Source organism: Lepus europaeus, chromosome 3, assembly GCF_033115175.1.
Source record: "Lepus europaeus isolate LE1 chromosome 3, mLepTim1.pri, whole genome shotgun sequence".
NCBI lineage: Eukaryota > Metazoa > Chordata > Mammalia > Lagomorpha > Leporidae > Lepus > Lepus europaeus.
This window is the reverse complement of record NC_084829.1, coordinates 31811407-31823067: the sequence shown is the minus strand read 5'-3', so window position 1 is coordinate 31823067 and position 11661 is coordinate 31811407. Positions and strand designations below refer to the sequence as shown.

The 11661-nt window shown below is 57.3% G+C and overlaps 2 protein-coding genes across 2 annotated transcripts; one reads left to right on the top strand and one right to left on the bottom strand.

The window, feature by feature from the left end:
• The first annotated feature begins 2876 nt into the window (after window positions 1–2876).
• Window positions 2877–4574, top strand: LTB (lymphotoxin beta). Its single transcript, XM_062187404.1, has 4 exons — window positions 2877–3038; window positions 3415–3460; window positions 3647–3730; window positions 4042–4574. The coding sequence occupies exons 1-4, from the start codon at window positions 2877–2879 to the stop codon at window positions 4494–4496; spliced, it is 747 nt and encodes a 248-aa protein (XP_062043388.1). The 3' UTR covers window positions 4497–4574.
• A 4634-nt stretch (window positions 4575–9208) lies between these two features.
• TNF (tumor necrosis factor) lies at window positions 9209–10936 on the bottom strand. Its single transcript, XM_062187403.1, has 4 exons — window positions 10633–10936; window positions 10157–10211; window positions 9950–9997; window positions 9209–9627 (listed from the first exon to the last, which is right to left on the bottom strand). The coding sequence occupies exons 1-4, from the start codon at window positions 10816–10818 to the stop codon at window positions 9209–9211; spliced, it is 708 nt and encodes a 235-aa protein (XP_062043387.1). The 5' UTR covers window positions 10819–10936.
• Between the last annotated feature and the right edge of the window lie 725 nt (window positions 10937–11661).

The window sequence follows — 11661 nt, the reverse complement described above, 5'->3', positions numbered from 1 at the left end:
GAGCGGAGAGGAGTGTTGCCACCACGGACAGACGCTCCTGTCCCCCCTCCGGCTTTACCTTCTCCCCGGGCCTGGGCGCCTCCCCGGCGTCGTGAGGAGAGGAAGTGCGATGCTGAGGACTGGGGTTACAACACCTTTCCTTTCGGACTCCTGGGGCTGTCACTAGGCCTCCAATCCCCCTAGCTCGGCATCTTTTTGATCCTGCCAGTTGTCCAGATCAGAATGCCCACCTCTTCCCTGATTAACTCTCCCCCTGCCCTTTGCACGACATCAGCTGAGAGCTCAGGATCCTGGTGTAAGTGGATGGACAGCACCCCACCCCCACCCTGGCTCACATCAGATAGGGTACTTCGGTGAGTTAGGGTGATTAGCCTGGTGCTCTGCAGCTGTATCCATAGGGTGCTTGGCTGGAGAGTCAAAGGAAGCATGACTTAGATCTACATGAGCACTGCTGGTAGATTTAGAACAGAGTTGATGAGAAGTTAGTGCTGGGAAATAAGGTGTGGTTAACCCCCCCCCCCCCAGGACTTCCTGCAGGAGGCGGTATTCTGGTGTTAAGCACAGATCTAGGTAAGGGCAGTGGTCTGAGGCCCCCGGACAGACATCTGGGAGGCACCATGATGGAGAGGTAGACAGGTGCTGAGCACTGTACCCCACGTCCATGAGGAGGGGAGGACTGGAGAGCCCAGGTGGGGGCGATGGGTGAGCAGGAGATCTGGTGTCTGCTCCATAGGCGCTCGCACTTCCTTCTCTAAATGCAGTCTTCTGCTACTTCCTCCCCAGCCCCACACCACACCCCGCTCACTCTCCAGAACAGCAGGACACGATGTAGTTTAGGCTTTTTTATTTCTTTAACATTTTATTATTAAAAAGTTCGAGCGTAGATGAAAATTGGAAGAACAGCACGGTGAACATATCCTGGTCCCTTAGATTTTACGATGAGCGTTCGTGCATATTTGCTTTGTTGCGTATTTCAATCTCGTTCTTTTTTTTTTTTTTTTACAAGCATCAGTACTTTTCATCTCTCAGCTCTTGCATGCTGATCAGTAACGCAAATTCAGTACTTGTTTCCCCATTTCTTTTTTTACCCAAGGAAGACAAAATTTTCATACAGTGAAATGCACAAATCTGAAGTCAGGATTTTTTTTTTCTTAACTGTTTTGTGGTCAAGTCTCTGGAGCCAGATTGCTGGGCTGAAGCCTGACTCTGTCACTTGCTGTGTGACAAGTTTCCTTCCTTTTCTTTTTTTTTTTTTTTTTTTTTTTCAGAAATATTCATTCATTTGAAAGGCAGAGTTATAAAGAGAGAGAGGGAGGGAGGGACAGAGACCTGCCATCTGCTGGTTCACTCCCCAAATGCCTGCAACAAACAGGGCTGGGCCAGGAACTGCATCCAGGTCTCCCCCATGGACAGCGGGGCCCAAGTACCGGAGCCATTTCTGCCACCTCTCAGGTGCATTGGCAGGAGGCTGAATCAGAAGCAGAGCAGCAGGGACTGAACCAGCACTCAGATGTGGATGTGGCCCTCCAGGGGTGGCTTAACCTCCTGCGCCACAATGCTTGCCCCATCCACAAGTTTTGAAACCTCTCTCTGCCTGTTTCCTCTGAGGTTTTGTCAGAATGAAAAGAATTATGAAGTATGAAGTGTGGGTAGCGGTGAGTGGATAGCCCAGCCATTAAGATGCTCGTGTCTCACACTGCAGTCAACACCCAGCTCAGGCTCCTGACTCCAGCAGTGATGGCTCAAGTAAGTGAGTTCTGGATGGCATGCCTGGCTCCAGGCTTCAGCCCTGGCCCAGCTCTGGCCACGGGGGGCGTTCAGGGAGTGACCCAGAGGAAGAGACCCCTCTGTCTCTCATAAACACACACACACACACAAGCTATAGTATTTGCGGATCAGTAACAGGCAGATGCTGGGAGACTTTTGCATATCTTTGTATAATAATAACAGCGAAGGCACAAAGAGCTCTATTATTTTTATCCAAACACAGAGATGTCACTAAGAAAGGGGGATGAACTGAGACCACCTCCCACTCCTTTGGAGCTGGTCTCTCTTATCTCATCTACCACGCTGCCTACCTCTCTCACTCATTAGGTCCTTGTTGTGTTTTGCCCCGGCCTCCCTTCATTCGGGTTGTCATTCATCTATCCACAACTATTCAGTGAGCGCCTGTGATTGATGGTGGAGCTCTTGGAGACTGGGGCCTGCCTCGTGGTTTGCGTCTGTTCTTGCAGCGCGGGAGCTAATGCATTCCCATCCACCCTAGGTGCCTAGTATTGAGCCCGGAGCCCCCTTCAGCCTCCAACACTGTGAACTGGCTGAGCTGTGCCTTTCTCGCCCGGTGCTAGGGGGTTGGGGATGACAAAGGGATGAGAAAGGTGAGCCCAGCATGGCGGGGGTGGAGGGGGGCTTCTTCTTGGTGACCCAGACACCCAGCCCATCAACGTGCCAGTTCTTGCCCGCCTGCTCCAGCCTTGGACCTCAAGGAGGTGGGTGCAGCCCACTCTCCAGCACCCATCTCTGGAGTGGACAGCAAAAGGCACTCCACCTTGGAAGGCTGGAGTTCTCATTGCAGCCCTGCTGCTTGCTTTCTGCCAGCTGCTGTCCTGCCCCGAGTCCCCGTTTCCCTCCTCGCTAGCCCAGAAGCGTCTCTGAGTTCCCCTCCAGTTCTACCCTGAAAGCTCAACTCCTTCCTCACTTCAGAGAACCCAAGCATCACTGTGCCCCACCCCTGCTCTGGGTAAACAGGAAGCTGGGTGGGGGGGAGCCTCGTTGAGCCGGAAAGCCCCAGCCAGGTGTGTGGGTCCACAGGGAGGGGGTGACCCCACCCCGGAGGTATGAAAGCCCTCGGGTCCTGACCCTGGTTCAGAGTCTGCATGGGGGCACTGGAGTTGGAGGGCCGGGGTAGGAGGCCCCAGGGGAGGGGCTGCTTCCTGCTGGCTGTGGCAGGGGCCACTTCCCTGGTGACCCTGCTGCTGGCAGTGCCTATCACCGTCCTGGCTGTGCTGGCCCTGGTGCCGCCGGAGCAGGGAGGACTGGTGAGTGGTTGTAACAGGCCCCGGGGGCTGTGTCTTGCTGCTGTCCCGGCTGAGTGCTTGCTGTACCTGGGGTCAGTGCCTGTCTGGCTCAGCTGGGTAGAGCTGCCCCGTGTGTGTGGGGGTGTCATACCTTTCTCTTTGCCGTCTCTCTGATGTTTCTCTCATACCCTGTCCTGATGTCTCCAAGCCCCTGAGTGTGTGTCTCCTCTCCCGACGCCTGCCCAAGTGCACCTGCCTTGCTTGCATGCCCTTCTGGGGAATGTGCGTTTGGGGATAGCGTGGGAAACCCCAGGCCTGGAGCTGGGGTCTGTGTCGCGAGGGTGGGGTTGGCATCAGCTGAATCTGAACACTGGGCACTGTGACCCCACCCAACCAGGTACCAGAGACGACTGATCCTGGGGCACAGGCCCAACAAGGACCGGGTAAGAGCAAACCAACTCCTGTCCCCTGCTGGAGCCCCCACCCCACCCCAGGGACTCCCAGCTCCCACCCACAGCCAGGAGGCCAGACACCCATCCACCCGCCCTGCCGCTGCCCTCTGAAAGGGGACATGCAGCATGGGTAGGAGGGCTCCCTGACCCCAACCGAGCACTCTTTGTCCCTTGCAGGATTTCAGCAGCTGCGGGAGGAGGAGGAGGAGAAGGAGCCAGAAGCAGATCTCAGCTCCAGGCTGCCGGCTGCCCACCTCATAGGTAAAGCTCTCATAACCCCAGTGCCAGCCCTCCTCCCCCAGTTAGGGTCCCTCCGCTCTGTCACTCCAATGCCCGGGTTTCCCACCTACCCCACCACCTCCCGCCCCTCAAGTGCTCACCCTTCCAGCTTCCTCTCCCCTACCAGAGCCGCGCCCCACACCCAAAAGCCCCTCAAGTGCCCACCCTTCCAGCTTCCTCTCCCTTACCAGAGCCGCGCCCCACACCCAAAAGTCCCGCTGCATCCCCACCCCCCTCCCCGGGCCTAGATCGCTCCTCCTAGGCTCGGTTCCCACCGGCCCGTCTCCCCGCAGGCGCTTGGATGAAGGGGCAGGGGCTAGGCTGGGAGGCGAAGAAAGAAGAAGCGTTTCTGAGGAGCGGGACGCAGTTCTCGGGCACCGACGGGCTGGCGCTGCCGCAGGACGGTCTCTACTACCTCTACTGTCACGTCGGCTACCGGGGCCGGGCGCCCCCTGCCGGCGGGGCTCCCCGGGGCCGCGCGGTCGTGCTGCGCAGCTCGCTGTACCGGGCAGGGGGCGCCTACGGGCCGGGCGCTCCCCAGCTGCTGCTCGAGGGCGCCGAGACCGTGACCTCGGTCGTGGACTGGGACGGGAGGCGCGAGTACGGCCCCCTGTGGTACACGAGCGTGGGGTTCGGCGGCCTGGTGCAGCTCCGGAGAGGCGAGAGGGTGTACGTGAACATCAGTCACCCGGACATGGTGGACTACAGGAGAGGGAAGACCTCCTTCGGGGCCGTGATGGTGGGGTGAGGGCCGCCCCGACCCTGGGAAAACTGCTGGCCCCCAGCTCGGTGAGAACTACGCAGGAGGAGACTGCAAACTGATTTGGAGCGAGGTGGAAATAAAGAGTCTAAAACTCCATGCGGCTGTCTGGACGCTGAGGCGCTAACGTGTCTTAATCCAGGCGTTGGGTGAATGGTCTCAGAATTTTTCCTAACACCCAGAGAGTGTGGTCTTTGCTCCCAGCCATCCACCCCTGTCTGCACTGGCGGGCCCTAGCGTTAGTCTAACTGGAGGGCAGGAGGAAGGCGCTCTCCTCAAATCCAGAAGCCCCCGCAAGCATCCCGATGCCGAGGGCTACAGGGTCCCCTCCAGGTCAGGCACTGCACTCTTCATCGTGGGTCCCACCCAACGGTGGTCATTACTGGGGGCGGCAAGTCTCTCACCAAGGGGCCGCGGCAGCGTGAACCCCTAGTACGGCCGAGCAGTGAAGCACCCCCGCCCACAATCCGTCCTCTGCGGAGCAGTGGCCAGGCCTCCTGGGTCTGAAGCGGGAGGCTGAAGGAAGACAGCGGGCTCAGCTGTCTGAGCTGGGTGGGGAAGGGGAGGAGGCAGGGATGCCCCAGACATCAAGGGGTGCGGGAGGGGGAGAGGAAAAATCGGTGCCGCTGGGTCCTGTCCTCGGCGGGATGGAAAGCCCGCACCCGTGGGTCACACTGTGGGTCCCCTCTCCCCAAAGTGGGCAAGTGTGGGGACTCCTGGGGTGAGTAACAGCATGACTGGCCCACCCCATGACCAACTTCCAGCCTGCGGTTGCTACTAGGAGGCAGAGGAGGACCCAGGGCCCTATCTGGGTCACCTTGCGGGTCACAACACCCCCACGGCACACCACACAAAGTTGGTTTTCCCCTGCCTGGCAACCTCTGCGGAAGGAAAACCCAACTTCTGGGCCCAGTGGGGGCTCCCGCTCTCGGGGGCTCCGTGTCCAAGCTCCTATTTGTCTTCATCTCCGTGTCCAGCCTCCCTGCAAGAGAGGGGGTGACAAAGATCCCTTGCTCAGCACAGTAATCGGGTGCCTGTCTGGGTTGAGTTCCGGGCTCCTGACTTCAGCCTGACCCTAGCTGTTGCAGGCATTTGGGGAGTGATCAGAGGATGGAAGATTTCTCTCTTTCTCCTCTCTCCATAAATAAATAAGAATTTTAAAATAAAGACTTATTTTATTTCTTTGAAAGGCAGAGTTATAGAGAGTGAGAGGGAAAGATGGAGAGAGAGAGAGAGAGAGAGACCTTCCATCCTCTGGTTCCCTCTCTGAATGGCTGCAATGGTCTAGGTTGGGCCAGGCTGAAGCCAAGAGGCTGGAGCTGCATCTGAGTCTCTCATGTGGGTGCAGGGGCCCAAGCTCTTGGGCCACCATCTGCTGCTTTCTCAGATGCATTAGCAGGAAGCTTGATCAGAAGTGGAGCAGCCAGGATTCAAACCAGTGCCCATACTGGATGCCAATGTTGCAGGTGGCGACTTAACCCATTATGCCATAACACCAGCCCCAATATATTTTTTGAAAAGTCCAATTTTAGCTAAGAACACTGCTAAGTCAGTTTAGCAGGAACTCTCTGCCCCTCATTCTCCATACCTGATTTTTTTTTTTTTAATTTGAAAGAGACAACATACAGAGTGCTTTCTTTTTTTTTTTCTTTTTTTGACAGGCAGAGTGGATAGTGAGAGAGAGAGATAGAGAGAAAGGTCTTCCTTTTTGCCGTTGGTTCACCCTCCAATGGCCGCTGCGGTCAGCGCATCGTGCTGATCCGAAGCCAGGAGCCAGGTGCTTATCCTGGTCTCCCATGTGGGTGCAGGGCCCAAGGACTTGGGCCATCCTCCACTGCACTCCCGGGCCATAGCAGAGAGCTGGGCTGGAAGAGGGGCAACCGGGATGGAATCCGGCGCCCCAACCGGGACTAGAACCCGGTGTGCCGGCGCCGCAAGGCGGAGGATTAGCCTGTTGAGCCACGGCGCTGGCCAACAGAGTGCTTTCTCACCCTCTGGCTCACTGCTCAAAAACCCATAACAAGCCAGGAGTGGCCTGGAGCTGGGAACTCAATTCGGGTGTCCCGCAGGTAGCAAGGACACAACTACTTGAGCCCTTCGACTGCTGCCTCCCAGGGAGCAGGTTATCAGAAACCTGGAATTGGGAGCAGAGCAGGGGTCTGAACGCAGGCACTCTGATATGGGATAGGAGTATCCTGAGTGATATCTTCTTTAAAATTTTACTTTTAAAGATTTTATTTATTTATTTGAGAGGTTGAGTTACAGACAGTGAGAGGAAAAGAAAGGTCTTCCGTCCAATGGTTCACTCTCCAAATTGGCCGCAACAGCCAGAGCTACGCTGATCTGAAGCCAGGAGCCAGGAGCTTCTTCCTGGTCTCCCACATGGGTGCAGGGGCTGAAGGATCTGGGCCATCTACTACTGCTTTCCCAGGACACAGCAGAGAGCTGAATTGGAAGAGGGACAGCCAGGACTAGAACCGGCACCTATATGGGATGCCGGCGCTGCAGGCGGAGGATTAACCTACTGCGCCACAGCACTGCCCCCCCAGTGGTATCTTAACTGCTGCTCTAAATGCCTGCCCCATCATGCTTGATATCTGATCAAATCCTTCAGCCTCTGCCATTCCCCAAGCGATGTCTGAGCACCTTGGCCTGTCTTTGGCAAGGATCCTGCTTGGTGGGTTTAGTATAACCCCTTTACTGAGGTTTTTTCTTAGCTTTCCTCCATCCACGGACCCCTACCCTGCTCCTCGGCTATCAATTGCCCCATGCCCAGGCTGTTTTGGGGTGGAGCCTGATCTCTCGCCCCCAGAACAAGAGCCCGGGGCACTGGTCCCTGTACCCACCATGATGGGCCTGAGTAAAGCCTTTCTTACTTCAGTAAGGATCATTAACGTCTTCTTTACCAGGAGTGCTTTTCTCTTTCTGTTTCCCTCACTTCATCCATTCCACTCATCATCCGCCAAAAAGATCAGTGAGATTGAGCTGGCTCTGGGTCCTTCACCCACGTGTCATTCCTTGTTTCTTATGTAGTCTCTTGTATTCCACCCACCGAGGGGACAGAAGTGGATTGAAGAAAGGGAGCCAGAATTCACGCATTGTCTCCCATGCCAGGTGCGGAGCTCGGGGTCCCCTGTGTGTGTGTGTGTGTGGGGGGGGCGTTCCCAGCTCCCTTTGACAGCTTGCTCCCGCTGGTGCAGGTTGCGCAGTTAGGACAGGGCTGAGCGAGGGGCCTGGGACTCGGGGGTTTGGAGCCCAGACACCTGCATCTCTGGAAGTCCCTTGGCTGTGATTCAGGTGGCTGAGAATGTGGCGCCTCCCCAGCTCAGTCAGGCCACAGCAGCAGGAAAGAGCTGCAGGACTTTCCCAGCAGGGAGCGGAATTCCCAGACTGGGAAATTCCCGCGCCCCCAGGGAAAGGCAATTAGGTTCAGGCTCCTGCGTCCTGGGCAGGAGGGGATCTTTCTGTGTCTGTAGGGTCTCCTGGACCCCAAGAGTCTAAGGTCCCAAAGATCTCAAGTCCTGCGGAGAGAGGGCTTCAGGGAGTGGGCTCCCACCCCCAAGGAGAGGCAGATGCGGAACCAATTTCGGGAGACTATGGGGGCGGGGCATTTCGTCTACCGGTTAAGACACTTGTGTCAGACACCCAGCTGCCTGGGTTTGAGTCCCAGCTCCACTCCTGACTCCAACTTCCTGCTAATGCAGACCATGGGAAGCAGTGATGATGGACCAAGTAATTGGGTACTTGTCATCCAGATAGGAGACCTGAGTTGAATTCCTGACTTCTGGCTGCAGCCCATGGCAAGGCATTATGGGACAGGAACCAGTGGGTGGCTGCTCTCTCTTTACCCGTCTCTCTGCCTTTCAAATAACTAGAAGCAAGAAAGAAGGAAAAGAGAACACGTTTATTTTTTAAGGAGTCTTTATTTCTCGCCACTGACCAGTAGGGCGGTTACCAACACAACTCCCTTAGGGAGCAGAGGTTCAGTGATGTAGCGACGGGTCAGTCACCAAATCAGCATTAGTGAGACAACCTGATCGGATAAATATCTTCTTAAAAACATAAGCGAAGGGAGGCACAGGGGCCAGGAGGCCAGGCGGGATCGGCCCATGGTTCTGCTCTGTTTTCACGGAAAACGTGTGAGAACCAAGGCAGCTCCTACGCTGGGTACCCCAGGATGCGCTGAGCTTCCAAATAAATACATTCATCGGCAAATAAATAAATATTAAATAAATAATAAATAATCAATAATCACCAGTGCAACTATAAATAGAGGGGCCCTGCCCTGGGGGGGCGGGGCTCCACATCGCAGAGAAGAGTGTAGAAACATCTGAGGAGAGGAAGGCCTAGGTCTGGGTGACAACTTCTCTCAAGGGCTCTTCTAGAAGGTTCTGGCCAGAACCCACGGCTACGTGGTCCCCACATTCCAGATGTCCCGGGCTCAACCTGAGAATGGAATTCTGAAGGCCCCAGTGAGTTCTGGAAGCCTCAATTTGAATGCTTTGGTGTGGCCAGGGCCCTGACTGTCCAGGCCGTACACCACCACGGTCCAGGTTTCTAAATGGTGGTGTTAAAATTTCTGAGGTCTGATTCTGAGCCCCTCGTTTCTGTTTCTAAGCTAGAGGAGGATGAGAGGGGCTGAGGGCGCCCAGAGTGAGGCGGCTGGGGTGGGAGAGGGGGAGGGGTGGCGGTCAATCCCCTCACAGGGCAATGATCCCAAAGTAGACCTGCCCGGACTCGGCAAGGTCCAGGTACTCGGGCTGGTTGACCTCGGTGCTGAGCCGGTCACCCTTCTCCAGTTGGAAGACGCCGCCCAGGTAGATGGGCTCGTACCAGGCCATGGGCTCAGCCCCCTCGGGGGTCTCCCGGTGGCAGGGGCTCTTGATGGCAGAGAGGAGGTTGACCTTGTTTGGGTAGGAGACGGCGAAGCGGCTGACAGTGTGAGTGAGGAGCACGTAGGAGCGGCAGCCTTGACCCCTGAAGAGAACCTGGGAGTAGATGAGGTACAGCCCGTCGGCCGGCACCACCAGCTGGTTGTCCGTGAGCTTCATGCCGTTGGCCAGCAGGGCGTTCGCACGCTGGCTCAGCCACTGGAGCTGGCCCTCCACTTGTGGGTTTGCTGGAGAAAAAGAGAAGGGAGGGAGGGGTGAGTCAGGGTAACTGTGACGGTTCACCCTCCACATCCTGGGCCCCACGTTGTGCCTGCCCTCACATCCGGTTCCTGCTCCTCCGTGGGCCTTCCCACATCCCATCTAGCCGTGGGGTTCTCAGCGCCCCCTCTGTTCCTCCACCCTCCCCTTGAGCTCAGCAGGTGCGTCTCACGCCGTCTCCCACGTCTCAGCCCGGCTCAGCCCGGCTCAGCCCGGCTCAGCCCTCAGATCCCCTCCCTCCAAGTCCCGTGTGCTCCTTCGCGCCCCGAGACACCCATTCAGAGCTCTTACCTACTACGTGGGCTAGCGGCTTGTCACTCAGGGCCCGAGAAGCTGATCCTGAGAAGAAGAAAGTCAGAGCTGAGACCCCTCCCCTCGGGAGACGATATCCCCTCCCAAAACCCAGACTCTAATCCCACCCTTCGCTGCTTGCACCGCGGGACTACAGCTCCCCTCCCACTCAAACCCAGGACGGTAGGAGAAGCTGCAGACACTTACTGAGGGTGAACGTCTGGGCCAGAGGGTTGACTAGATGGAGGTTCTTTGGGAACTGCTGGGGGAAAAAAGGAGAGGATTAGCATTGGGGGAATCACGCTCAAAGGAGCAACAGGTAGCAGCTCAGCCAGCTTTTGCTCTGCTGTCTCTTCACCCATCCATTCATCAGGCTCCTTCCCGCCCTCCCTCCCTTCCTTCCCCCTAACAACTCTCCGGAGGTTCCTTCTGTGTACCAGACGCCCTGTCTTCACCCCTCTCCTCTCTGTCTCCGCGTCTCCCTCCGTATCTCGCATATCTCCCACATCTCTCTGTCTGCTTGCTCACTCATTCATTCATTCTTGCATGCATGCAGCCAAGGTCTAGTGAGCACCCTCCTCCTCCCCAACATCTCTCTCTGCCTCCCCATCTGGCCCCACGGTTTTCTGCCCCCGCCCCGGCAGCTAACTCATTCATTTCTGTCGGGGCCAACACGTACTCACCTCTTCCCCCTGAGGGCCGATCACCCCGAAGTGCAGCAGGCAGAAGAGCGTGGTGGCTCCGGCCACGAGCAGGAAAGAGAAGAGGCTGAGGCAGAGGCAGCGCTTGGAGCCCTGGGGCCCCCCTGCCTTCTTGGGGAGCGGCCCCTCCGCCAGCTCGACGTCCCGGATCATGCTCTCAGTGCTCATGGCGCTCTCTCCAGAGGGAGGTGGTGGAACCGGGGGCTGGTGCGTGAGAGAGGAAGAAGGCACACCGGCTGGCAGCTTGTCTGGCGGGGTGGCGTCTGGGAGTTACTGCCGGGGGAGCCTGGAGTTGCTGCTCTCCCTCCTAGCTGGTCCCCGTGTCCTCACTGAGGGAGCTTCTCTGGCTGGGTGTGCACACAGCTGCCTTTATAGCCCGCGGGTGAGAGGGGGGCGGGGAAAGGCTCTCATTCACCCAGCGGAAAACTTCCTTGGTGGAGAAACCCATGAGCTCATCTGGAGGAAGCGGTAGTGGGCTCTACACCTTCTCTCTCGGTTTCTTCTCCATCTCGGGGGGTGGGGGTGGGGCTTTGGAAAGTTGGGGACACCCAGGCATCAAGGATACTCCTCACCCTCCCCACCTGGATTTGGAGGTGAATGTCTTGAACCAGTTACCAGTGCGAGCAGAGCAGCCTGGAAGCTGGCTCCTGGTCGCCCCTGCCCCCACCACGCCTACTTTGGGGGACCATTCAGGGTGCCGTGTCCCTCTGATTTCCAGACAGGACTCCTGTGGGGGGTAGCACTTGAAGTAGGAGGGGCTTCAGAAAGTGGAGACCTTGAGCGGGAGAAACCTGGGCGGTGCTGGGTCTGAGACAGGTGTCTGGGTCCCCAGGGGGCAAAAGGCGCTGGGGGCAGGGTGCATGGGGTGTGCATGGGGCCCCTGGCAGGGCTGGGTGGAGGATAGCAGGGACAAGCCTGGGACAGCCCCAAAGGGAGGGAAATCAGCCCTGGGAATTCACGGCCCCACAGGGCACGGCTTCTCCTTTCATTCTGAACCCGGACCCCACTACT